Source organism: Embiotoca jacksoni, unplaced genomic scaffold, assembly GCF_022577435.1.
Source record: "Embiotoca jacksoni isolate LCO1_2020_lvr unplaced genomic scaffold, fEmbJac1.0.p SCAF_43, whole genome shotgun sequence".
NCBI lineage: Eukaryota > Metazoa > Chordata > Actinopteri > Embiotocidae > Embiotoca > Embiotoca jacksoni.
The window spans coordinates 1,163,575-1,186,496 of record NW_027185396.1 but is presented as its reverse complement, the minus strand read 5'-3'; the positions used below and the strand labels follow the sequence as shown (position 1 = coordinate 1,186,496).

At 43.8% G+C, this 22,922-nt stretch overlaps 3 protein-coding genes across 5 annotated transcripts; 2 read left to right on the top strand and 1 right to left on the bottom strand.

Annotated features, from left to right (window-relative positions):
* The first annotated feature begins 108 nt into the window (after positions 1 to 108).
* On the top strand, positions 109 to 8,626 carry LOC138210182 (alpha-1,3-mannosyl-glycoprotein 4-beta-N-acetylglucosaminyltransferase C-like). Its single transcript, XM_069169177.1, has 5 exons — positions 109 to 324; positions 2,042 to 2,140; positions 2,518 to 2,668; positions 6,491 to 6,745; positions 6,835 to 8,626. The coding sequence occupies exons 2-5, from the start codon at positions 2,045 to 2,047 to the stop codon at positions 7,734 to 7,736; spliced, it is 1,404 nt and encodes a 467-aa protein (XP_069025278.1). The 5' UTR covers positions 109 to 324; positions 2,042 to 2,044; the 3' UTR covers positions 7,737 to 8,626.
* Positions 8,619 to 12,957, bottom strand: cfap126 (cilia and flagella associated protein 126). 2 transcript variants are annotated; one of them, XM_069169178.1, is made up of 5 exons: positions 12,846 to 12,957; positions 12,678 to 12,740; positions 12,468 to 12,542; positions 12,140 to 12,340; positions 8,619 to 8,882 (listed from the first exon to the last, which is right to left on the bottom strand). In XM_069169178.1, exons 1-5 carry the CDS (start codon positions 12,921 to 12,923, stop codon positions 8,619 to 8,621), a joined length of 681 nt encoding a protein of 226 aa, XP_069025279.1. In that variant the 5' UTR covers positions 12,924 to 12,957. The 2 variants fall into 2 exon arrangements, with proteins under 2 accessions (XP_069025279.1, XP_069025280.1); XM_069169179.1 differs by having other exon boundaries at positions 8,619 to 8,864.
* Positions 12,958 to 13,525: 568 nt separating this feature from the next.
* ccnq (cyclin Q) lies at positions 13,526 to 21,207 on the top strand. Of its 2 annotated transcripts, XM_069169218.1 has the most exons (6): positions 13,526 to 13,873; positions 14,648 to 14,831; positions 16,302 to 16,434; positions 16,890 to 17,108; positions 19,501 to 19,612; positions 20,757 to 21,207. In XM_069169218.1, exons 1-5 carry the CDS (start codon positions 13,726 to 13,728, stop codon positions 19,588 to 19,590), a joined length of 774 nt encoding a protein of 257 aa, XP_069025319.1. In that variant the 5' UTR covers positions 13,526 to 13,725; the 3' UTR covers positions 19,591 to 19,612; positions 20,757 to 21,207. The 2 variants fall into 2 exon arrangements, with proteins under 2 accessions (XP_069025319.1, XP_069025318.1); XM_069169217.1 differs by lacking the exon at positions 20,757 to 21,207 and having other exon boundaries at positions 19,501 to 20,743.
* Positions 21,208 to 22,922: the final 1,715 nt, after the last annotated feature.

Genomic DNA, 22,922 nt, shown 5'->3' with positions numbered 1-22,922 from the left:
CGAGTGTTTTCACGCCGGCGATTGGACAGCGTTCAGCAGTGACGACACACCTGGTCGGTATTAAAAAAACACCTGGTGCTTGAGATTCGCCCAGTCCGCGTGCAGCTTCGTGCGTGATCGACTGTTAGAGGAAAACAAAATGTGGAAGTAACTATTGTTTTCATGAGGCGCTGTGAACAGACGAGTCACCGCGTCCCCTCCGGTGGAGCCTCCGGTGGAGCCTCCGGTGGGTTTCCGTGCCTTATAAGCACAATATCGAGGCGCGTGAGTCGCTGTCGGCTGTGACTGTCAGCCGCTGGGCAGGAGCGGACTGGCGCGAGGGAGGTGAGTGGGACAACTTTCATTTTGCTACGATTCACATCAACGATTTTCCCGTTTGCAATGACTTTATTAGCCCGAGTACAGCAGCTCACTTGTTCTTGTCCCCGCTCCTTCTTCTGTGCTGTCGGTAGAGAATCATTTATTCATTCATACGATACTTCCATCGTTGTGGGTTCATGGCGAGCGAAGCTGCTTTTCCTGCGACAGCTTTATCGTTAATTGGCTCATTACTACGTCAGCGGCGAAAGCGCCGAGTTAAACGAGTTAAAACCGTCCGCCGTGCTCAACCTCAATACCTTTCTACCACACCAGTCCAGGATCCATACGGACACGTCCTCCTCCACCGGGACGGCGTGACTTAGGACATAGTCGGGAGTTAACACGTCTTCCGATGAAACGGTCGAAGGAGACGAGCCAGATTTTTGTCTATTACTTTTTGTAAAGTGGGAACAAGCCCGTCAGCCAGTTCCTTAAAACACACACACACACACACACACACACACACACACACACACACACACACACACACACACAGTTAAAGACCACTGAGATGACGATCCAAACATTCTCCGTTTATTCAATTAATAGTTTCATTAGTAAGTCACACAGTGTGACTTTAGTTACTCGTGCCGCCCACACACACACACACACACACACACACACACACACACACACACACACACACCACCCACACACACACACCACCCACTCCTTCCTGTCTTGCCCGTCGGGTTTGTGTTTGTGTTTTGTTATACGCAGGTTGGATTGTGGAAATCCAAGTAACTGTAGTGAAGGACGAACTAATTATAGCCGCCAAGCTCGGAGCTATTCATGGTGTCAGCTCGGTGGAGGCTGCTTGTTGACAAAACAAAGGCAAAGCATTTTAAAGACCAGTCTGAACTATCTAAACTACTTTACTTTTATTATTATTATTATTTTGAATAGGCGGAGTATCCCAAATCTAAATCGGTGTCACCCTCTGCAATGCCAGTAGACCATTTCTTTTTCTTTCTTTTTTTTTTTTTTACACTTGAACTTTATTTAACCCCAGCAAACATGCAATTCAAAGAAAACTGTAAGCCTTCCAAACAGACACAAAAGAAATAGTGACACTTGGAAAAATAATGAATAAATGCAAATATAAAGGTGGTAAACTTATTAAGCAAGAATCAACGATTGGGAAACTCAAAAAACTGGGAGAGGCTTGAAACATTTTGTGATATACAAGTCCGGTTGAGACTCTGAATGAGTTGTAACATATTACAGCAAGATAAGAAAAAAATAAACAAAAAAGCTTTCCCAGCTAATTACATTGTCCTGATCCTTATCACAGTGGACAGAAGAAGCTTTGTCACAACCTCAGATGGGAGCTACTCGGTAAAATATGAAGTCAGCTGGCGAAATGCATCTATTTCTGGTTTACTGTCAGTCTGATTAATGTTCTCATCCTTTGATTCGATCAAGCGATGACACAGAATATAATGTTTCGGGGGCTTAGCGGCTCAGACGATCACAGGGTTGTAGTCAACAGAGCTGATGTGAAATGTCCTTTTCTACGAGACGCTTCTATCTACAGACAGAGACGTTCACGTCAATCAGTCAGGTGTCTGAGCCCTCTGAAACATTCCTTAACTGTTGGATGAATTATTTACCTTTGTACTGACTGTGTGTGTGTGTGTGTGTGTGTGTGTGTGTGTGTGTGTGTTTATTTATATAATAGGAAATGCGACGTCACTTAAAGAGGAGGAATGTTGTTCTGGCCGTGCTGCTTTTCGTGGGAGGACTGTACTTCAGTCACCGCTCGGACGTCCTCATGGCTGTGAGAACACACGCCCTCACTCTCCCTCTCACTCACTCTCCCTCACTCTCCCTCTCACTCACTCTCCCTCGCTCTCCCTCTCACTCACTCTCCCTCGCTCTCCCTCACTCTCTCTCTCACTCACTCTCCCTCTCACTCACTCTCCCTCGCTCTCTTTCTCTTTCTCTCTCACACACACACACACACACACTTCAGCCCAAAACTGACATTTCCACTCCTTACAGGAAATAAAGCATACACCAGATTCAAAGAAAGCATGACTTGCACTTCTTGCTTTACAGAGTTTGCTCTCACTCTTCAGTGTCAATCAGTCACATATCACTTGCAAAACGTTGTCATAACTATTCTAACGGAACGATTGTGCATTTGTTTTGCAGGGCCCGACGAGGTCACCAGAACCGATTCCCAATGATTTGACTTGGCAGGCGGAGAGGCTGGTCAGTAAGGAGTCCTGGGTGGAGCAGGGCGACTACGTGCCTCTCAACGTGTCCTATCAGCTGCTCGCCGGAGCGCCGTCGACTCAACAGAGTGAGTGTCCTTCGTGTGATGTGATGGCTGCTGTCTGGTCACAGGAAGAGACCGTGGAAAGAGCTGAAATCAAAACGCCGTCTAGCTAAGTAACGGCAACACGTATTCCATATTTCCTCAGGAAAACATGGAAGAACATTTTTTTGCCCCGCCCTTTTTCTAATTCATCATCAATCAATCATTATTAGAGAACAGCATCAAGAGTACACCACATTGCATTTCACTGCATTTGCCTTATGGGATTTATGATATCCTTTTTTTTTTAATCACCTCTTAGTAATGTATTCAAAGTCTGTAGTCAAAGAGACTACTTTTTTAGCCTTTACTTTGTCATAACAGGCACATAATAGTGTTTCATAAAATGAATACAGGAGCTCACATTTTGCTTTGGTTGATTACAACCAGAACTGGAAATGCAAAACAAACTACTCGAATGACATTTCCGTGATGTGCCGAGTGGTTTCTGACTGACTGAACCCAAACAGAAACATTTTCAACATTTACATTTTTTTCCTACTTCTGCTTTGATGAAGGTCATCCTGGGAACTACTTGGTGTTACTGGCCGAGTGGGCTCATTGAATCGGGGGTTAAGACGCCACCTATGGACCAAAACATGTAGATAGCTGCTTGTCGTTGTTGGTTAGCGTGAGACCGCTGAGGAGGATTTTATAATTTACTGTGTTGTAGAACAATTTGATTGGTTTGCTGTGAGCTCGGGTAGCTGATGGTGGTGATATTGCTGACAAATGGGAAGAACTTTCTTCAGAGGGCTGTTCTGTTAGTTCTGGGATGCTGGACCAGACCTTCTTTCTTTTTTTCTTTTTTTTTTATGTCTTGGGGTAAGATCGATCAAGGGTCACGATATCACGATTCGTGTAAGGCACTATTTGTAGAGCACATTTCAACAACAAGACAATTACATGGGCGGCACGGTGGTGCAGTGGTTAGCACTGTCACCTCACAGCAAAAAAAGGTTCCGGGTTCGAATCCGGTCCTGGGCCTTTCTGTGCGGAGTTTGCATGTTCTCCCTGTGCTTGCGTGGGTTCTCCCCGGGTTCTCCGGCTTCCTCCCATCATCCAAAAACATGCACGTCAGGTTACCTGGCGCCGCGCTAGTGGCAGCCTGCTGCAGCAGCTCCCCCCTGAGAGCCCCCCCCCCCCCCCCCCCCCCCTGCTGTAGTGAAGAAATTTCCCCTCGGGGATTAATAAAGTGTATAAAATCAAACAAATCAAATCAAAAAATTCAAAGTGCTTCACATAAAACCATAAAAACAATTCAGAACAGCGATTAAAAAGAATTAAAAATGGTGATTAAAACATTAAGCAAGCTAAAAAATAGGATCAAAGTTTCAGTGCACTTTAAGAAATCCTCAAATCTGGTTCAGTGAACGGCAGCAAACAGAGAAGTCTTCAGTCTCGATTTAAAGGATCTGATGGTCTCAGCAGACCTGCAGCTTTCTGGGACTTTGTTCCAGATATGTGGAACATAGAAACTGAACGCTGCGTCTCCATGTTTAGTTGTGACTGTGGGAACAGAAAGGAGAGCAGCAGACGACCTGAGGGGTCGGGATGGTTCATAAAGGGAGCAGCAGATCACAAACGTATTTTAGCCCTTAAACCATTCAGTGCTTTATAGACCAGCAGCAGGATTTTAAAGTGGATTCTTTGTCTGACAGGAAGCAGGCGTAAAGACCTCCGAACTGTGTCGGGTTGCGTATCTTTTAAACATTTGCTATTCTATTAGTGACACCTTGACTTCAACGCTGGTTCCAACATGAATTTATAAAATCCATTTGAACCAAGAGACGGTTACATTTTTCCATCATGGGACAAACCTTCAGGGTTTTTCATCCGTTCTGCATTTTTACAAGCTATAAGCAGTTTTACAACACAAGCAGAGAGCCTAAATAAGTGCAACCACAGTTTTGATCTCTTCTAAGACATTTTTTGACAAGTACGTGACGCACACTGTAGTCCAACCTTTAAATCAAAGACCACGACACAAAGCACACAAGCCGTGTCTCGGGGCGTCATGTAGTGTTCCTCCTGCAGGCCTCTACGATGTGTGACGTTGGAAAGACAATCAGCAGCTGGAATAGATCTTAATACAAGCATGCTGCATGCTTTGTGCAGTATTTCCTACAGGTGGAGAACATTTTTATAAATTTAGTAGTAGAGGAGATTTATTCCCTCCGTATAAAAATGTACCCAATGATAAAGTATTTTTCAATTCACTATATAGTATCAAAGCCATTCAGTCAGTGCTGTGAAAGTGTTGACGTGACCGAGCCCTGGGTGGTGCTGTGGTTTGATATGGACGTCCTCTGGCTGACTTTGACTGAAAACTCGTCCTCCAACGGCCTTTTGGCCGCTCGCTACAGATGCTGCTGCGTCGAGCAGCTGGAAGCAGGTCGCTCTCAGCGGGTGAAACCAGCAGCCCAGCTGACGGAGGTACGGTATCGTACTGTAGCATTTTCTTTTTGAGCTCATCGTCTCTGACGGCAGTAAGTCTTGGCTGCTGGACTTTCTCCTTCATCCCGGTTCATCTCTGCAGTAGAGACATCAGGAGACGCTACAAACTCATCGGCACTCATGACTTTTAAGAGCAGCCTTCACAAACTCCTGCAGGGCGCCGCGCTAATCAAATACTTTAAGGCTTTATTTGTTCTGAACGACGAACCATAAATATACTTCAACTCTTGCTAGGCCAGCAACATTAAGGCTACAGATGACCCATAATGCAACACATAATTACACCTCTAATTTCTCCATTGGAAAAAAAAGAAATCCGCAAACACGCGTGTATAATCACCATAAATAAGATAACACTCGTGTATTTGACAAACAGTGTAGATCTCAGCCAGCAGCTGAGTCTCAGCTCTTTGGGTGAGATGAGGATTGAAGGACAGTTTAAAGGTCCAGTAGATCTGGATTGGAGAAGGGTGTTGCCTGTCAGAGGGCCCAATGGATCCATGATGGCACACCAGGGCCTAATGAAAATTAAACATGAACAAGAAGGCTCAGCCAACCAGCTGTACAGGACGTAATAGAAGTCAGTGAACCTCTTGAGGACCTCTTGAAGAGTGTAAAAAACTTCATACCAGCCACAGAAACGTGTCCAGCTGATCTAACGACGTGCTGTGAGGATTGCGTCTTTCAAATGTGCAACTTAACACGCGGTGTCCATTTTGCGTGTTTGCCTGAATGCGTATGTAATATTGGCCGTTTCTACGTGAACGTGAAAAATACTGGGAGGGAAACATGCAAATCGATCAATTTTGCAACTGTGATGATATTTACTAAACCTGAAAGTAAATATAGAAGACGCGATTGCGTGTGTTTTAGTACGATACAATCACACGTGCACATTAAGAGAGTTGGCTGCTCTTATTGTGGTGAAGAGACCAAAGATAATCTCCCATATAGCGCTTCTTCGTGTTGTATTTATGTTTATTTGCTGCAGCTCAACAGAGTTGCTTATTGGCCGTCTCCACTTTTACTGCTGATTCAATGCGATGAAATTTCCTTTTCCTTTTCCGTCCAAACTATTCATGGCTGAAATCACTTTAAAACACACAAAACCCTCATTTTATTTGAGCTATTTGCACCCAATATCAATGACGCAATTACTCTTGGTAAATCACCCTAAAAACCAGATGCAATATAAATGTGCAAACTTTTAGTACCCTTTATCTGAGATCTTGGTAAATCAGTAGCAGAATACTTTTTATAGGGTGAATTTCATAATGATGATACAGATTGATGGTTTGAAATGAGATCAAAGCCTCACGCGTCTCCTATTTCTGTGTTGGCGTGTTCCAGGGTTTTTATCTGTGGGCTTGTCCTCCGTGAAGAGGAAGAAGGGCAGCTACCTCGTACCCACCCTGCACTCCCTCTTCTCCCAGTCGTCTCCTGAGGAGCGCTCCTCCATGGTGGTGGTGGTGCTGCTGGCAGACTTCGACGTCAGCTGGAGAGTCGCTACGGTGGTAGAGATCAAAACTGCGTTTGCCTCGGAGCTGGAACAAGGCCAGCTGGTGGTCCTCCACATCCCTCAGGAGTGGTACCCTCCTGTCACAGGTGCAGCGCACATTTGACCCTCGCTAGAGAACAAATTGGTCCATGTCATTGTTGTGGAGCTGATACATGTCTCCCTGGCGCTCCTGCAGGTCTGAAGAGGAATTACAACGATGCTCCTGAGCGGGTCATGTTCCGCTCCAAGCAGAACCTGGACTACTCCTTCCTGATCCACTACTGTGCAGGTCTGGCGCGGTACTACCTGCAGCTGGAAGACGATGTCTCCTCCGCTAAAAACTTTTTTACAACCATAAAGAGGCGCGTTGAGGAGCAGGAAGCGGCGAAGACCACTTGGGCAACGTTGGAGTTCTCGGCCCTCGGCTACATCGGAAAACTGTACAAATCACCCCAACTTCCACTCCTCGCCCGCTTCCTCTTCCTCTTCTACCAGGAAATGCCCTGCGACTGGTTGATGTCTCATTTCCGAGAACTGATGACGCAAAAGAAGACGATCCTCTTCAAACCCTCGCTGTTCCAACACATGGGCACTTTCTCTTCTTTCCAGGGGATATACAACAAGCTGAAGGACAAGGACTTCGAGGAGGGTGTCTACGCCAATTGTCCAGCCGAAGTTTACTCTGACATGTCCACCTACCAGAAACACGTCCCCAGACTGGCCTGGGACGCCGGCGAGGGATTCTTCTGGGGTCGATCCCCAGAAAAAGGGAATCACCTGACAGTGGTGTTCAAGGAGCCCACGGTGGTGTCGGGGGTGTTTGTGGAGACGGGGTCGGGGGGGAAGGATCTCCTGGAGTCGGCCGAGGTGCAGCTCGGCCGGGACGTGGTCACCGCCGAGAAGGAGAAGAGCTGCAGAGAGTTCCAGTCGGTGGGCACGATCGCAAACGGGAAGTTTGAGATGCAGGAGTTGGACAGAAAGTTCAGCTCGGCCTCTTCCTGTCTGAGGGTCCAAGTCACCGGAGCGCAGAAGGACTGGGTGATCATTCAGAAGATCAGGATCTCCACAAAGACGAGTACAAGTCCACGTCAAGTATAGGTGTGCCAGATTAAAAAAGTATGTTGATCTGCTGATCCTCGAATGGAAACTGAACACATGACTTTTGTGCCTTTTTGATAAAATGCCAACGAGTGCTTTAAAGAGACTGTAAAGCTGCTGTTTGACCAAAGTCTGTGATAACGTGTTTGGAAGAGATTTGAAATGATTGAAATCAGTCCAACGCAAGCAACTCCATGTATGTATTTTTGTAATGCAGTGTATTTCAAACTAGCAGTTGAAGACAGACACACAGTAGAAGTCTTATTGTTAATTTCCTTTTTAAATGTGGAAGAAGGAGCAGCAGACTGGTGGTTTCGACTGAGAATCATGTGAACAGATTCTGTTCTCACTTCTAATTTTACTGCGGTTTACTTTTTAACAGAGGAGAGATGGATTAGACAGCAAGAGAATTAAAGCACTCACACATTCATATGACCTCGAATTCAGGACCCCACATGTAAACAAGTTTATTCTCCCCATAAAAAAAGGCAGCATGTCAACTCCTGCCTGACGGACACGCGTGTCTCCTCACCGTTAGCTCGTATGTCCACCATGACGAGAACAATACCTTTGATTCTTTTGCAGCGTTCAGTGATGCTGTAACTCATGACAGCGGTCAGCTGGCAGAACAATAAGACATTCTGGGGCCGGAGAGACAGCTGACAAAATGCTCACCACAACAGAGGGGAGGGGGAGGCGGGGGGTGGGGGGGTCAGTCATGAGTGAAACATCAGAACCAAAGTTTTCTATATTTATTCCTCGCCTTGTATATTTTGTCCTGGCTCACATGCTGGAAGCTGCTTCAGTCCAAAGAGGTATTGTTAAGATGCATTTATTTTTTATAGGTAGGTTTTTCTGATGCACAGAGAAAATAAATGGCGTTCACTGTTCTTGCTGTACGTCTCCATGTGTCTGCTTGGAGGTTGATGCCGCAGCCTGCGACGCGTCGCTCGCAGGTCTCCCCTCAGCAGAAGCCGACTTCCCTTCGGCTGCGGAGCCCAAGCTCGGCGGCCCGTCGGCCGATCTGGCCGTGGCCGCCAAGGAGTCCTGGTTCTGGCCGGCAGCTGTCTCGCTCCCGCTGACGGGGCGGTTCTGAGACGCCGGTCGGGCTTCGTCTGTTTGATTGATCTGAACAAACGTGGGTAACTTAAAAGAAGACATTGTTCCTTTTACAAATAAAAGTTATTTCATAATCAGTAACACACACACACTCATACTCTCTTTCAGACCTGCCCAAGCTGTCCAGATTGTCATGGATCCTTAAGTTAACAGACTTCTGACATTACATCACAATATTTGACTTCTAAGTCCGCTTGCTTGCTCTCTCTCTCTCTCTCTCTCTCTCTCTCTCTCTCTCTGTGTGTCTGTGTGTGTGTGTGTGTGTGTCTGTGTGTGTGTGTGTGTGCAGTAACAATATTAGAATGACTGTTGAGTCAGCAAAATGTACACTGTGATTTTAGATGAACCTGCAGTAATGTGGAGTTTAAAGGCAAAACATAGAAGAGCTGGAACAGAAAGTTCAGAACATTACAACCCTGTCCTGCAGCCTTTCAAAGCAGGAAGAGACAACAATTATTATTATCATCTCTTAAACTCAACTGCAGCCACAGTTCAGAGTTTGAGGTGAGGATGTGCATTCATTTGCATTTGTATGAATACAAAAATTAACGAAAGAGGAAATGGAAATACATTAAGTCCTTAAGTTGATCTGCTTTCCTTCATTTCCTTCAGAAGTTTTTTATAGACCTGGTCTTTTAGAATCTAAAACCAATTGTCAGGCTTGAAGTTCACACACAAATGACATTGTCCTTGTAACAGTGTTCCTACTGTGACTGCAGCTGTAGCCTCCAGATCATATTACATACTAACAGTGTTCAACAGTAGCACAAACATTCATAAATTCAACTAACTTAATTTTCTGTCTGTCATACAAGAATACTTCTGTTATAAACATGCAATTGTGAGCTAATATTAGCCATCATGAGCCACCGAATGTTTTTGAACAAGGGTGCATTCATTTGCTCATCAATTGAATTTTTCTTTTTCAATTGCTTCTTTCTAAAAGTTGCATCGTTTTGATGGAACTGATTTGCCTGAAGGTCTTAATGTCGCAGGACGAGCTGATTTCACTCAGTCCCGACTGAAACGTTGGTTATAGGAGTTGGATCTGGTACTTAGTACAAACATTAGGTACTTGTATATTTCTTGATTATGTTCTTTTCATGCTATTTTATATGAATACTCAGTTTAGAAGCAAACACTAAACTCTTTACTCCTCGATATTTGGTGAGGCTCTATAGTAAGATTTTTTTTTTATTTTTTTTTTAAATGCTTTATTATAAATAAAACTCGTATATGCAAGTAGATCTGAAATGATTAAAAGTACGAATATCTTTTCCGAATCATTTGTCTAATTTTTCCTGAAACATTTCATATGATTTCATCTTCTTAAACTGGTGCTTTGGGGCGTGTCCTTTGAATTATGTTAATACTTTTAAGGGTTGGACAAAACTAGCATTTTAAAACTAAATAATTCATTGTTTAAGCAAGAAAAATAATCAGCAGATTAATCAATAATGAAAATAATCAATAGTTGCAGCCCTATAAACAACAGTCAGAATAAGTTTCACAACATGAAAAACAATCTATGAATAAGTACTTATGATCTAATGATATAATACTTTAGTGTAACAGTCACAGACAACAGTTTTCTATTTTGATTACTTCCAATACTTTGCGTACATTTTCCTGATTTATACTTACAATTTTGTATTGTTGTAACGTTTCCAATGAAGGGCTTTTAGGTTAGGTTAGGTAGTTACTTTATTAATCCCTGAGGGGAAATTTTTTCACTACAGCAGCATACAGGAAGCAATAAGATAATAATAGAATAATAGAAAAGCAAGAAAATAGCAGTACTGGTAATGGAGTATTTTTACAGAATCATATTACTGCTTTCACAGAAAGAAAAGGATGTGCGTTTCCTGCACCATTAGAAAACGAGAGAACAGTTCCTGGGTGAGAATCTCACCATGCAGCATAACCTTCATGATGCTGCACCACTAAATTCACTATTAACAATGTCTCTTATGGGACTAATCGGACCAAATACAACCTTGTTTTTAGAATTGTAGAAGTTCTACAACATATAACCAGAATAAAACAGTAAGAGGAAGCAGGAGCACTTTATAAAACCAGTTATGCACCAAAGATGTACTGCTGTTACAGCCAGAGTGATGACGGATCAGAGTTTTATTTCTCTTACTAACTTCCCGAGGCAACATGGAAGGCTTCTCTACTTTCTGCTGGCTCTCCGAAGAGACACAAAGCTCGGTCTGCAGGAGCATCGAGTTACTTGGAAAGGCAAAACTACCTTGAGTTTATTTGTTTATGTCTCTCCTCGACAAAAAAAAAAACATCAGGCAAATTGGCTGGAAGTTCCAGGGAATGTGTGGTTGTGTTGCCGTGCAGTGAAGCGCGCACAAAAGACTCACTTTTTTATTTCGAGAAGAGCTCAATGCATCTGAAAAGATTTTACGCAGATACCAAATAAAACGCAGATGAGGAATGTGATGTGACGAAAGTTTGGTGGAATCAAATGTTCTCTCAAATGTGACGTGGAAAAATAAAAAAATATGTATTTTGGTAAACTTCTATAAATAACAATAATATCTATTTTTTCCCCCTTCTCATTGCCTGCAATGCATCTACAAAAATCCCCACCCTGAACGGATGGTATGTTTGCGTTCCTCTCATCTTGGGTTTCAGCTCAGAGAGCCCCACCACCGGAGGGCACCACACACCTCTTTCACGGAAAGCGGACTGTAAACTGTTCAGGAGATAATTGTCTGGTGTGGTGTTACTAACACCCAAACATCTGAGCCTCTCCTCTGCCTCCCTACCGGGCACCGGCCTCTCTGTGCTTATTAACGCCCCAGTGACATCTGAATGAAATGCGCAATAAAAAATAAAACCTTACTTTTAATATCACGTCCTGATGAGAGAACCCACAGAAATGTGCTTCATCTCTGCCCATGGAAGATGATCAGTAATGTTCATATGTTGTCTTTAAACCTGAAGCTTATTTTTTTCTGAAAGTCTTAAAAGCGTAAAGATGGGTATTTTATTTCCAAACCTCCTTAAGGTGTTGATTATCACCACATTTCAGCTGAAAAGCCTCATCAGTCACTGTTCCTTTGAAACAGGAAAAAAATGGTTCTGCCAGAGCATTACTCAGCATTTTGTGATGACTCAGTCCCCCCCACTCAGTCCCCCCCACTCAGTCCCCCTGTGAAAACAGCACGTGCAATGTGAAAATATGAAGCAAGGCAGAGAAGCTTTCTGTTTACACTGAAGAAAGGCAGAACTGGGTGCATCACCCTGTATGTCTGTGTGGGTCTGACCTGCTTGCCAGCATCCTGCAGCCTGTCCGTGCTTCTGCTGCCTCTGTGTGGCCGAGTGCTGCCGGTGTGATGCGGGTAAAACCCCCACGACTGCAGCCTGCCGAGACCCTCCGCGGAGCGGGCCGTGGGGTTGATGCCCCGAGCCGGGAGACGAGCCGGGAGATCCCAGGTGCCCTTGAAGTCCGGCCAAGCACTGCCCCTCTGCAGCCAAACACACACACACACACACACACACACACACACACACACACACACACAGTGAGGGAGGGAGTGAAGCCAAAAATTCTCAATGACAGAAAGGGAACTTTTAATGAAAAGAGGTTCTCACCTTCACCGTTCCTGGGAGCAGATGTCCTCTATCATTGGCAATGAAGCGGGTGTGACCCACGTGTGCTGTTGGCCTCTGCACACACACACACACACACACACACACACACACACACACACACACACACACACACACACACACACACACACACACAGTGACTAGAACATCGGGCCCACCGGCCAACAGCACTGCTGATATAACGTCCTTTACCTCTTTGAAGGGTTTATTCTCACACCAGTTCTGCAGCCGGCATGATTTGAAGGCGGCGTCATACTGAGGATAAGAAGTGTAAACTGGGTTATCAAGAACTGGGTTATCACTGACGGGCAGTCACATGTTCCCACTGTCTGTATCAGCTCGGATTGATTTGTATGTTACCTGGTTGGCTGAGAAACCGGACGACATCTCTCTGTCGGTACTGCAGTCTCCGTATCTGTTGTTGTTGACTCGTCGCATAGCAACCGAACAAGTCAAACTGACCGCTCCTACCGGGGAATCAGCTGGAGAGCACGAGCACAAAACAAATCTGAAAAACGATATTAAATGGGTGACCTTGTCAAGTCAAGTGTATATAAATATAGCAAACGTCAACAGGAAAGCGCTGACATTTTTTTGCCACTTTTTGGGTAGGTGAAAAACTGCCATATTTTATTTTTGGTAATATTGTGGGATTGTGGGACGGCGTTATGTCCTATCCTTTCACCAAGGATGGTCCGGTGCATCCTCTGCTGAAGGAGATAAGATAGGAAGCATTGGAGAGCTCCTTTCCTAATAAGCGTTTGAAGAATTTGAACAGCTCTTAATATGGCTGCCACTTATTTACTTCCGGGTCACGTCACTCACTTAAAAACTTTCCTAATGCAAATTAAACTATTCCAACCTATTCGCACCCACTATGTTTAATTATTGTTTTCATTTTCATTCCATAGATTTTGTATGTATTTTTTTTTTCACAAAACACAATTGTTAGTGCAACTATTTTGAAATTGCTGACCGGAAGTTACACTATTTTTCTTCCGCTAACTGACGTGCCTCGGAACCAATCGATGAATCCTAGCAAAGCAGACAGGCTGCAGCTCGTGAAGATGTTCGACTGAACGCTTCACAGCTTTTCGTGTTTCCGTTTGTTTTCCAAGTTATGAACGTTTATTAACTCAGCAGAACTTTGCAGCCCGGTTCGGTGGGTCTACTCTTGAGTTCCGGGTTAAATTGTAGGCTTTAGTTGGCGGACGGTTTCCTTCCTTCTGGTCCGCCACACATGGAGGGTCCGTCCTCTCGTCCGCCCGCCGCCCCGGACGGAGCGTTGCGGCGGGCGGGCAGGAGAGACTCCGGTGGGGACGCGGAACCGGAGCCCGCCCGGGACATGAAAACCCACTTCCGCGTGTGTCGCTTCATCATGGAGACAGGTAACCACACACCGGGGGGGGGGGGGGCGTTTCTCGGGGTAAACGGTGCCGTGTGGAAGCCTCCCTCTACCGGGAAAACAAGACCAGTTATGTCGGATGAAAAATATAAACAACCGTGTTAAAAGTCTGAGTTTCTAACTCTAAATAAGTAAATAAATACTTTTTTTTTTACTTATGGAAAAATGACGACTTACTTACCTCAACATTTTTACTTGGCGAGTTAAAATGTTGATATTGAATAACCTTTATTGGGTCACGTTTTACTTTGCAGGTCAAACTTTGGAATTAATTAGTAAATTTCACTTATTATCCAAACTTGTGTTTTGATCTATTTTTAATTTGTTGCACTGTGAAAGACTAGTCGCCCTGTTACGTCTGTTTTTATCTTTTCCCTGAACACTAATGATGTTTTACTAATGTGTATTTTGGTGAACGAGAGATGTGATTATATTAAAAAAGTAAGAAATTGTAACTCTATTTGTATTTAATTTTATGCATTTTATCTGTTCTTATGCATCTCTTTTCTTTTCTATATTTCTAAATGTTCCTTTATATTTGTTCTTATGTGAATTATCTTGCTGTAAAGCACTTTGAGCTGCTTTTTCGTGTATGAAAGGTGCCATACGAATAAAGTTTGTTGTTATCATTATTATTATTAAATTAACAATTTGGGGGCAGTATCATTCTCGACTGGGTACAGATTTGTATTTATTGGTGTCAGAGGAGACATAAATACGTGAATGTGTCCGAGATGATGACAGGTCTGTGTCTCAGGGGTGAAGCTCGGGATGCGCTCGGTGCCGGTGGCCACAGCCTGCGTGTTGTACCACCGGTTCTTCCAACGCGCCGGCCTCCGTGCCTACGAGCCCTACCTGGTGGCCATGAGCTGCGTGTACCTGGCGGGCAAAGTGGAGGAGCAGCACACCAGGACCCGCGACATCATCAACGTGAGCCACAGGTAAAATGCATGCTCAGCAATTTTATGGATTTACAACGAGTCAGCTTTGATATGATGAAAGTCACTACGAGAATTTAAAGGTTTTGTCTTTTACTTTCTGAACTCTGTTGACATTTCATTAAAACCAATGAAATCTTTGATGTTCATCACTGCTTAATAATTATTCACATTACTGAGTAGTCCGCTGAATATTTCTCTTCAATATCTGGTTTATTGCTTTTGTCTGTTAAATGGCAGAAAATAGAAAAAAAAAAGAATATTACTGAAGCCCAAGTTGACATATTCAGATGATGTGTTTTGTCCAACCAATAGGCCAAAATGTGAATATATTCCATTTTGTATCATGACAAAACAAGTTTATTTACAAAGGATATCAAAAAACAAAGACAAGATATAAGTAACACAATTGAATTGAATTTCTGTAAAATAAAAAAGTTTAAAAAACATCAGACCAAATGAACAGAAGAAAGAAGACAAAGACAATTTAGATAATATTAAAATTATGCATTGAATCAAACATGATCTGATTCCAGCATCTTGTGTGAGAGGTTTTACTTATTTTTCCTCTTTTTTTTTTTTTGTAAATTCAATATCTTTGGTTTTGAACTGACATGTAGACTGAGAGATAACTATTGCCGGACATTTCTCATCATTTTTCAAATTTTGTTGTTTTGTTTTTCTGCCTACCGCAACTTTAACTTGCAGCACTTGTAGCATCAGTGTGATATCCGCGTGTGTGATTACCGATATGTGCTGATACATCAAAACATATCAAAGGTTAACAGATGCTTGGGGTAATTTAGAAATGGTGTCATGACATGGTCTGTCCAGCAGGGTGCGCTCTGACTCCATCATCCATCCACATATGCGTGTCACAGCGGAGCAGACTTGGGGTGCCTTCACTGTAAATCACTAGTAGTAAATAAATATAGTAAATATTACTGGAAAGATAACAAACAATAAAGCAATCATTTCCCCTTTTCAATAAGCTAATATCTACTTGTAAAAAAATATTATATAATATATTCATATTTCATATTTCAATATTGGCATCAGCCTCAAAAATCCACCATAAGTTGTTTGTTGATTCTTTTTGGAGTCACCTTGATTGCTCTCCTCCTCCTCCTCCTCCACCTCCTCCACCTTCTCTCTCTCCTCCTCCCCTCTCTCCTCCACCTCCACCTCTCTTCTCTCCTCCACCTACTTCCCTCTCTCCTCCACCTTCTCTCTCTCCTCCTCCCCTCTCTCCTCCACCCCCCTCTCCTCCTCCCCTCTCTCCTCCTCCTCCCCCCCTCTCTCCTCCACCTCCCCCTCTCCTCCTCCTCCCCTCTCTTCCCCTCCACCTTCTCTCCTCCTCCTCCCCTCTCTCCTCCTCCTCCCCCCCTCTCTCCTCCACCCCCCCCCTCTCCTCCTCCTCCCCTCTCTCCTCCTCCTCCCCCCCCTCTCTCCTCCACCTCCCCCTCCCTGCAGGTACTTCAACAGTGGCAGCGCTCCTCTAGATTGTGACAAGGAGTTCTGGGAGCTGAGGGACAGCGTGGTACAGTGTGAGCTCCTCATCCTCCGACAGCTCAACTTCCATGTCTCCTTTGAACACCCGCACAAGGTAGGTGTGTGTGTGTGTGTGTCTGTGTGTGTCTGTGTGTGTGTGTGTGTGTGTGTGTGTGTGTGTGTGTGTGTGTGTGTGCGTGCGCCCTGTCTCTACCTGTCCCCTCTATTTAGTGTTCAGGCTCCTTGTCTGTCTCTATTACTGTCTGCTGTTGTCCTGGTTGTCTCAGTGTGTTTGTGTGTACAGTCGCTGTGCGATCGAGGTCGAAGACGTATTTTCAGATTTTAGTTACAAATTCTGTCACTTTCCTCGACTGATCCGATGATCTGATCTTTTCTAAATCTCTTTATTTGACCACTTCTCCATCAGATTTAGTGAAACTGCATCTCAGGTTTAAAGTTTTTAAGTGAAAGTGACAGAAAAGTCCATCAGAATGTTTTTATGTCGTCTCATTCATGTACAGGATCAGATTGTGCGTCCGTGTGATTGTGCGACTCCTCCTCTCTCCTCAGTATCTGCTCCACTACCTGCTGTCCGTGAAGTCGCTGGTGAACCGCCACGCTTGGTCTCGAACCCCCGTAGCCGAGACGTCCTGGGCGCTGCTGAGAGACTGTTACCACGGAGCCATGTGCATCCGCCACACGCCCCAACACATCGCCATAGCAACGCTGTACCTGGCTCTGAACAGCTACGGAGTGGAGCTTCCCTTCGGCGAGAAAGAGTGGTGGCAGGTGTGTGTTCTCTGGGAAGTGTTAATAATTATAGGCTGAAGAGAGGAAGGTGGAGCCAAACTGTGTGTGAGGCTGTTGTAGTGTCGGTGGATTTATTAATGTGACCTATTATCACCTGCAAAGTTATGGAAAGCATGTAAGCAACTAGTTGACAGGTTGACACAACCAGCAGTTATGGAGCAACAATCTGTTTGTCTCTTAAAATATTAATGATAATAGTAATGTATTGTGGGTCTACACTGCAGCTGAGTTTTTTTTAATTTGCTGAGTCATGCAGTGTCCCACAAATATGGTGCAGATCTCCTCTACACAACTATTAAAAGACATCTCTACTGACAATATTTAATGGTGAGATACATGTAAAAACATAAAGATTTCAATAAGAAGATTTTTTTTTTCTTGATATAAAGGCTAAAATACAAAATCTCTAAGTGTTATCAAATTAAATGATAAAAGGTTTGGATAGCGTAGACTGTCCTGAAAAACAAAACAAGATCCAGCCTGATTGGTTCGTCCCAACAATGACCAAGATGTGATCTTAAAAGTGAAGGTAGTGAAATTATCGAGGGTTCAAAAGGTGAATGCAATTTAAATATCCACTCAGTTCAAATGTCATCTGAGGTAAGCAGTCAGCCGACTGTCAGTCAACGTGAGCTGAAAGCAGTTGAAGTGTCCTTTTAAAGAGCATTGAAATGTCAGTAAATTGTAAACCATGAAAGCAGTTGAGGTTTGAGTGAAAATACTGAAAGCAGCAGTCGGTATGTGAGAAGCAGTTAGAAACGTCAGACTGCAGTTGAAGCGATGCGTCGAGGCTGAAAGCAGCCGAACTATCAATCGATGTGAAAGCAGTTGAATCGTAAACCATAAAAGCGTTTAAACATTTAGTGGAAGTTGAGCAGCTACAGATGGATGAACAGTTTATGTAAACGCTGATGGCAGTTTAAATTTAATGAGTTGAAGTGGTTGTTGATGTTTGGAGGCTGATAGGAATTAAACTGTCAATTGAAAAGGACTTTTTTTCAGGCAGCGAGTGTTTGCTGCTGCAGCTATCATCTGACAACAAGGATGTTTTATGTTTTCAACTTCTCAGAGTTTTGTAGCCTAAAATCTGTTGAAATGGTCAGCAGTATGACATCATTAGCAGTATGACATCATTAGCAGTGTGACATCATTAGCAGTATAACGTCATGAGCAGTGTGACATCATGAGCAGTATGACATCATGAGCAGTGTGACATCATGAGCAGTGTGACATCATTAGCTAGCTATTTCATGCAGCTCCTCGCAGCTTTCCAAAACAAACCAACACATTTTTACACAAATCAATTTGAATGTTTTCAGTCTGATTGAAAGTAAACCCAGCTGGATCACATATTTCTCTACCAGCATTAAGGATCTCCATTAAGGACGGCTGTCTGTCTGACCTCATCACCTCAGCATATTCCTCCACACAGCTTGGTTTGTTGAGGTGTGTGAGGCTGTGGATAGCTCACATCTCTACAATAGACACGAGCCACGTTAATGGTAAATACAGGAAGTAGAATTAAACCAGAAGGATCCTTTAAGGAAGTGTGTCAAGCTGCACTGAGTAGATCAGCCGTACAGGAAGTCACACACAGGAACAATATATTTTCAAAATAAAACACCCTGTGCCGACTCCCGATTGTGTGTATGTAACATATAGATACGAGAAAACTATGACGATTCATGTATTTTTAACAACTAAAACATAACTGGACTTTACTATAACTTCTTCTGTTCTTCTTTTTCTTTGGCTGCGGCGCATCAAAGTAGGAAATAGCAAACACATCGAATCAGAAAAATATAACACAAAAAATAAAGGAAACCATTTTACCATGTCGACATCTGACCCACACATCAAGGAAAAAATGACCAAATCAGGAAGTCAACAAAAATCAGACAGTCCAACCGCCTCTGAAACGGTGGAGAGCGTCACAGACAAGACATCACAAACAGTCGAGAACAAACCTCCAACAGCTGTCCTAGTGCGCTTCAGCCAAAGTGACATCACCTGATTATCCAGCTGCAGCCACGCTTCAAAGGCACAACGGCCTCTTTAAGTGTTAATTAGAGGGTGGTGGTAGTCATAGTTCTCCGTCGTCAAACCATTTTACAAATGCGTTGTCTCGTCGCACCTTTGATTTTACAAGGCGTCGCATCCAAACGGAGAAAAGTCAGGTTTGTTTATGGTTTTCTGTTTCAGTCCTCGAGGCAGCGAAATCTCTGTCGTTTGAAATGGTGTGTGCACCTTTGATGTCCGCTGGTTATTGAGGCCAGGTGTGGAGCTGAAGTCTCTGTGTGTGCGTGCGTGTGTGTGTGTGTGTGTGTGTGTGTGTGTGTGTGTGTGTGTGTGTGTGTGTGTGTGTGTGTAGGTGCTGTGTGAGGACGTGACCAAAGCAGACATCGACGCTGTGATCTCAGACCTTCTCCAGCTCTACGACATGGAGGCCAAGTGTATCTGAAGGACACACCGACACGTGAACGGTGTTTCTGTGTGTTTCTGTGTGTGTGTGTGTGTGTGTGTGTGTTTTTTTACTGACATGAATGTGTGATATTCCGCACGATGAAGTGTCGAGGTCCAGGTACGTGTGTGTAAGTGTGTCCGTGTGTGTGGCAGACAAGCACTTTGTCTTGCCCCAGTTAGTCTGTGAGCTGTGACAGAAACACTCCTGCAGTACCTCCTCCTCCCACCGGGGGGAGACATTTCTCGGTTTCTGGTCTCTGATCTCTGCAGAATACTGATGTGCTCCAGAATACATCATCAGCACCGGGTCTCTCAGAAGCATCCGAGCCCACAGTACCAGGGGATCATGGATTTAATGGGGAGATCCACCGTTTATCTAGTTCTTATAAATAATTCAATTTATATCTCCAACAAATCTTTAAAAATACATGGAGATGGTGACCTCAATTAGATCTTTATAACTGAATAGCATTATCTGAACACATTTCTGCGTTTGGATCATACTATGCAATAATAAATAGTAGAGGTCAAGTTTTATTGGAATCCAGAGCAACTTCCTGCATACATCTGCATATTAACATCATAAACTTGGATTTCCTGCACCTGAAGCATGTATGCTTCATTTTTAAGATGCATAGCTCATATTGTCATTTGGAGAGACTATTTTTTGCTGTCAAAATTACATAGTTTGAATTTGACTCCTGGTCACATTTCATATGTTCTTCTAATAAAAGCCCATGAAATACTTACCATGGAAGTTTGAGCGATGTTATTCCTCCGTGCCCTACAGCTCCACTGCTGTCCAGAAAAAATTAAAACCATCCATCCACCCATTCATTTTCTGCTGTATATCCTGCTCCATAATTAATGATATTTGTAAATATCATTATCAGGGCTGCTGACAAATCATTTTCATTATCAGTTCATCTTTGGGTCAATAGAACATTTAAAACAGAAGGAACAACAGATTGATATGTTGTACTGAGAAAAACTAACAAAAATATGCTCACAACTCCTTTTTCTTGATATGTAAGACTCATTATCATCACTGGTTTTCATTGATGTCTTTCATACTTTGAGCACTTTGATCATGAATCAAGAATTACATTTTGGTCTCTGTGGTATTACAAAGGTCTTTACAAGTCTGACATTTCATTTCTGCAGAAACCTGGTTGAAAAGATGTGCTGGTCTTTGATGGACATCTCTTCAGTATAATGTCTGCAAACTTCCCAACATCATCACATTCATAAAAAGTCTCTCTTGTAAATATTTTTGTCTGACGTGCATTATATGTAAACATACATGTTTTCTTCCTTCCAGTTTCATGTGTTTGGATGTCTGACAAAACAAAAAGCTGGTTGTTGTCTTTTCTTGAGATTTGTTGATTATAAGAAGAATATAGAATATCTCAACCATCATCTGTTTATTATCAGAATGATGAGTGTGTGTGTGTGTGTGTGTGCGCCTGCTAACAACCTGGTGAACACGAGTGTGCTTTAATTTCCTGCTTTTTACTGTACGAAGCTCCTCTGACTTGATATTTTTAGATGATTGCCTTACTTACCTGTTTTGTATTTATCTTGTAAAATCAGGTCTGCCTGGCTCCTGTGTGCGTCTGTGCGTTGGTTCGTGTGTGTGTGTGTGTGTGTGTGTGTGTGTGTGTGTGTGTGTGTGTGTGTGTGTGTGTGTGGAGGATGAAGGAGTCATAGTCACATGATCAATCCTGACACATCTGAGTCGCTCCCTGTCTTCTCTCTCCTCCTCACGCGCTCTGCCTCTCTTCACGGGACAAGAGACATTGCGTGTATCCCGATCGCGTCACGTGTCCCACAGTATTCCTCTCCCAACACATTCTGTGTCGTTCTCATCTGTCACTCTCGTCCGACTCCAGTTTTTTTTGTTACCCTCTCTTGTGTACCTACTGGGGGGAATCTCTCTCTCTCTCTCTCTCTCTCTCTCTCTCTCTCTCTCTCTCTCTCTCTTCGTTCGCTCCATTCCTGTCATCCCCTCTCTCTCTTTTTTGTTTCTCTTCTGCCGTCCGTCTCCCTAATTCCTTGAATTCCCTAATTCCTTGACTTCCTTCCACTCCTTGCCTTCTCGCCATCTGTCCTCTTCCCTGTGTCTCCCCACATCTTTCCCCCTCCTCTGTCTCCTCCCTTCTCCCGCCTCTTCTCTCCTCCCTCTGTCTCCCTGATGTTGTATTAATAATGGAGATGGTGCGTGTTCAGCCTGGCTCCATGAATTATCCATCAGATGGGAAGGAGTCAGAGGAGTCGGTGGGAAAAAAAGGAAGTTAACGCGGATAGATGTGAGACGTGAAGGGGGGAGGGGAGGGGGGGTGGACCGGAGTGAAAAGGGAGGTGAAAAGGGAAAAATGGCAAGCAAAAGACGGGGGGCTTATCTTTCGTGTCACACTTCAACACACTCCACCCCGCCTCTGATCGCCTCCCTCTCTGTACGCTTCTGATCTGCTTACACATCACTTCAGCCTTTAGTCTGAGCTGGAGGGGAAGTCAGAAGGTCACACACAGTGACTACACATGACCAGCTGTGTGCGTGTGCGTCGCCGTGTGCACGTGTGCTTAGGTCAGAGTGACAGTTTGGGATGTTGAAGTTGTATCAGACTCCCAGTCGGAGCAGAGTGTCCTTGAACTGATAAAAGCTGCATGGCCCTCATCCTCGGACCCATTAGACGTAAAACAAGCGCTCCTAAACACTCTAAATGCCTAATTCACAGACACTAGATTTAAGAGAACGAGCTGTGTGTGTGTGTGTGTGTGTGTGTGTGTGTGTGTGTGTGTGTGTGTGTGTGTGTGCGCGCGCGCGCGCTTGCTCTTGTAGCTGAGGGGCGGAGCTAAAAGAGCAGTCTGCATCATTCACTGTCCGTGCAAACAGTGAGATGATGAAAAGATGGAGCAGTCAAACCATCAGTCAAAAGTCTATCGTGACCTTTCAAGATGCACTCTTTTCCAACGGGGAACATTAAACAGTGACCGGCAGAGTTGACTTTGGAAACATTAAAGCTCCTGAAAAACTTCAAATCTATTTCTCTGCACAATTAGATATACAAGAAAAACCTGAGAAATGTTCGGAAAAAGGAGTTTATAGACTCAAAAGGAAACCGTTAAGGTCATGCCAGCGGCTCTGGGGCTGGACAGTAGATACATCAGCATGCTAATATACGGATGTTCAGCAGGTCTGCAGTCATGTTTACAATGTTCAACATCTTAGTTTAAAATGTTAGCGTGTTGAGCTGAGGCTCATGGGAACTTCATCAGTTTTGGTTTTCAAATGTGTTGTTTTTTAGCCAGAGAAACATACAAGTTGAA

What these genes read in the sequence shown, in the direction of transcription:
- LOC138210182 (XM_069169177.1), top strand. Translation starts at nt 2,045, where the DNA reads ATGCGACGTCACTTAAAGAGGAGGAATGTTGTTCTGGCCGTGCTGCTT. An exon ending in GCTCGGACGTCCTCATGGCT is followed by an intron (nt 2,141 to 2,517) that starts GTGAGAACACAC and finishes TTTGTTTTGCAG; the next exon opens with GGCCCGACGAGGTCACCAGA. An exon ending in GTGGTACCCTCCTGTCACAG is followed by an intron (nt 6,746 to 6,834) that starts GTGCAGCGCACA and finishes GCGCTCCTGCAG; the next exon opens with GTCTGAAGAGGAATTACAAC.
- cfap126 (XM_069169178.1), bottom strand. Translation starts at nt 12,923, where the DNA reads ATGCGACGAGTCAACAACAACAGATACGGAGACTGCAGTACCGACAGA. An exon ending in CCGGTTTCTCAGCCAACCAG is followed by an intron (nt 12,741 to 12,845) that starts GTAACATACAAA and finishes TCTTATCCTCAG; the next exon opens with TATGACGCCGCCTTCAAATC. An exon ending in TGCTCCCAGGAACGGTGAAG is followed by an intron (nt 12,341 to 12,467) that starts GTGAGAACCTCT and finishes GTTTGGCTGCAG; the next exon opens with AGGGGCAGTGCTTGGCCGGA.
- ccnq (XM_069169218.1), top strand. Translation starts at nt 13,726, where the DNA reads ATGGAGGGTCCGTCCTCTCGTCCGCCCGCCGCCCCGGACGGAGCGTTG. An exon ending in TCGCTTCATCATGGAGACAG is followed by an intron (nt 13,874 to 14,647) that starts GTAACCACACAC and finishes TCTGTGTCTCAG; the next exon opens with GGGTGAAGCTCGGGATGCGC. An exon ending in GCGAGAAAGAGTGGTGGCAG is followed by an intron (nt 17,109 to 19,500) that starts GTGTGTGTTCTC and finishes GTGTGTGTGTAG; the next exon opens with GTGCTGTGTGAGGACGTGAC.